The 3,336-nt window shown below is 54.1% G+C and overlaps 1 protein-coding gene across 1 annotated transcript in view; it reads left to right on the forward strand.

The window, feature by feature from the left end:
- The first annotated feature begins 204 nt into the window (after positions 1–204).
- Positions 205–3,336, forward strand: part of LOC109924526 (solute carrier family 2, facilitated glucose transporter member 4-like) — a 28,715-nt gene continuing 25,583 nt past the window's right edge. Inside the window, exons 1-2 of the mRNA XM_048620219.1 lie at positions 205–456; positions 2,015–2,190. Coding sequence (XP_048476176.1) covers positions 2,144–2,190 — 47 coding nt within the window. The 5' untranslated portion in view covers positions 205–456; positions 2,015–2,143. The remainder of the gene's footprint in view (positions 457–2,014; positions 2,191–3,336) is intronic.

Below are 3,336 nucleotides of genomic sequence, written 5' to 3' on the forward strand. Positions count from 1 at the left end.
GGGGGGGTGGGGGATGGGGGTAGAATCTGGCAGACAGCCTGCTGGCCTCCCCAACAGCGCAGAGAGCAGGCTTCCTCCCAGCCCTACCAACTAAAAATAAAAAAAGCACAGGGGAATCGAATATCTGTGACGGAGAGGAATAAAGCTGCTCGAGAAATATCCCCGGCGCTCACGCGCGCCAGGGCCGGGACTGGAGAGAGCTGGCCAAGGATTCCTCGGAGCTTCGATGATGCCAGTTTCTCAGAACTGGAGGGTTCCCGGTTCAAATCCCATTCCACACGCTTGGACGCATAGGTCAAGGAGCCCATGGGGGACCGACAATGAGAACTGACCTTGACAGCAATGACTGTGTGACCTTGAGAAACTTTCTCGAAAGGCTGACGCTCCTGGAGCAAGTACCGAGGGACCGCAGGCCTGTTAGGTGGGACGTTACACCGAGCCTTCGCCCCAGTAAGGGTAAGATCTCACGGTCACTGCAGCAGAAGCAGGAAGATGCCGGTGTTCTGGTGGTCATTTCACAGGATCTGATAGAGTCACTACAGTGTGGGAGCAGGCCGTTCGGCCCATTGACCCTCCCAACGGGCATCCCACGCCGGCCCTGCCACCCACGGCCGGCCCACCCAACCCAGGCACCTTTGGACTGTGGGAGGAAACCGGAGCACCCAGAGGAAACCCACGCAGAGGCGGGCAGTCGCACGAAGTGGGGGAAATCGCATCCGGGTCCCTAGCGCTGCCAGGCAGCGGGGCTAACCACCGAGCCAAGGTGGCACCCCTCCCTCTCGCCCCGGTGTTTTAGGCTTGCGGTTTCTCTGATCTTACTGTGCACCAATAGGCACGGCCACCCCAACTGACCAGTGACCGCTGGCCTCAAAATTGTCCCATCGAGAAGCTCTGGGATGTCCTGTGGCAGCAACGAGGCGCTACAGGAATGCAGATGTCTTTATTTATTTATAAGCCGGAGGGAAGGGGGTCACATCGAGGGTGGGTTTTGGGGGCAGGAGGGGCTGAGTTTGCCTGGATAAGTGCAACTCCAACAACACTCAAAGAAGCTCCCAGGGACAAAGTAGCACCCCCCTGGACTGGCACCACACCCACAAACATCCCAATCCCTCCGCCACCCATCCCTCAGTAGCAGCAGTGTGGACCATCTACAAGATGCACTGCAGAGATTCACCAAAAAAATCCTTCGATTGCACTTTCAAACCAACAACCACTTCCATCTTGAAGGACAAGGGCAGTAGCCCCCCTGCACGTTCCCTTCCAAGCCACTCCCCATCCTCCCTTGGAAATATCATGCCATTGAACCCCTACAGTGTGGAAGCAGGCTATTTGACCCGTCGAGTCCACACCCGACCCTCTGAAGAGCATCCTACCCAGGCCCACCCCTTATTCTATCCCTGCGTTTCCCATCCTGGACATGATGCGGCAGTTTGGCATGGCCAATCCACACACCCTGCACATCTTTGGACTGTGAGAGGAAACCGGAGCACCCGGAGGAAACCCACGCAGACACAGGGAGAATGTGCAAACTCCACACAGACAGTCGCCCGAGGGTGGGATCAAACCCGGGTCCCTGGCACCGTGAGGCAGCAGTGCTAACCACTGAGCCTCCCCAGTATAATATATCCCCCTTCCTTAAGGGTCACTGGGTTAGAATCCTCAAGCTCCCTCCTAAAGTCATTCGCGGTCAACCTACAGCATGTTGACTGCAGCTCAGCCCCACCTTCTCCTGGTTCAATTAGGGACAGCAATAAAGACTGGTCCAGGCAGCGATGTCCACCTCCCACGAGTGAATAAATAAGAAGCTGTGGGGCCAACAGTAGGAGCTGAAGGTAGCCAGCCCTGGAATGTTGAGGGGAGGGAGTTGGGCTGGTGGCATTACGGGGGTGGGGAGGGGTGTAACAGCGAGCAGGGCACGTGCCCTTCCCCATCCCGGGCAGAGCGTGACAGTTGAATGACGGGAATTCATCTTCGTCCCCATTCCTCGCTCCTTTCCACCTCTTTTTGGCCGCAGATCATCGAGCAGAGCTACAATGAGACATGGATCAAGAGGCAGACGGGAGTGGAAGAGCCACTGCCCATTGACAAGGCCACACTCACCACCCTCTGGTCCCTGTCCGTCGCCATATTCTCCATCGGAGGGATGGTCTCCTCTTTCCTGTTGGGAACCCTGGCCGAGTGGCTGGGCAGGTAAGGCCAAGGCTTGGGACAGTGTCGGCGTTGGGAGAAGAAGGGGGTTTGTGGCCCTGAGGGTTTGAACCTGCAGCCTCAGGAGCTTTCAACTGTGACAGAGCTAGTTCAATTCCCTCGGTCTCCTCAAGGTGACTGTTTAAGTTGGCCTCTGGATCTGAGCAAGGGTGGGAGGGATTTATCGTTGGGGTTAGGCGTTAGGCGTGAGGCCTGTGACAAGGGGAGGCACAAAGATCCCAAGTGAGGCCTATAGGATCCCTGAAGCCTGGGGCCTCTCCTTATGCTAGATCACTGCAGCCTGGTGAAGAAGCTGTGACTATTTCTCGACTGTTAACCCAGAAACCCAGCTGATGGCTCTGGGCACCTGCATTCGAATCCCACCACGGCAGGTGGTGAAATTTAAATTCAAAAGAAAAAAAAATAATCTGGAATTAAGAAGCTAATGATGACCAAGAATCCATTGCCAATTGTTGGAAAAAACCGTCGGGTTCACTAATGTCCTTTTGGGAAGGAAACTGCCATCCTTACTTGGTCTGGCCTACATGTGACTCCAGACCCACAGCCAATGTGGTTAACTCCTCAATTAGGAATGGGCAATAAATGCTGGTTTAGCCAGCGATGCCCTCATCCCGTGAATGAATAAAGTAAAAATAAGCTATAACCGCCTCCCCACTCCCCGCTCAGTGCCATTATTAAAATGCCAAATGGATCCCGTCTCAGAGGATAGATCTACACCTTAGCTCCACTGAACAGGTTGGTGAGGGAATCAGAAACGGGACACCACATTGATGGAAATCCAATAGCCTTAGTTGAAGGCCTCACCACAGACCCTCTTCACTTTGAACCCCAACTCAGGGAGTGCTACAAAAACTCAACTTCAGGGAGCTCTGTAAATCCTCAATCCCAAACTCAGGGAGCTCTGTAAATCCTCAATCCCAAACTCAGAGAGCTCTGTAAACACACAATCCCAAACTCATGGAGCTCTGTAGATATTCAAACCCAAACTCATGGAGCTCTGTAAATCCTCAATCCCAAACTCATGGAGCTCTGTAAATACTCAATCCCAAACTCAGGGAGCTCTGTAAATCCTCAATCCCAAACTCAGGGAGCTCTGTAAACACTCAATCCCAAACTCAGGGAGCTCTG

Source organism: Rhincodon typus, chromosome 45 (assembly GCF_021869965.1).
Source record: "Rhincodon typus isolate 14 chromosome 45, sRhiTyp1.1, whole genome shotgun sequence".
Taxonomy (NCBI): domain Eukaryota; kingdom Metazoa; phylum Chordata; class Chondrichthyes; order Orectolobiformes; family Rhincodontidae; genus Rhincodon; species Rhincodon typus.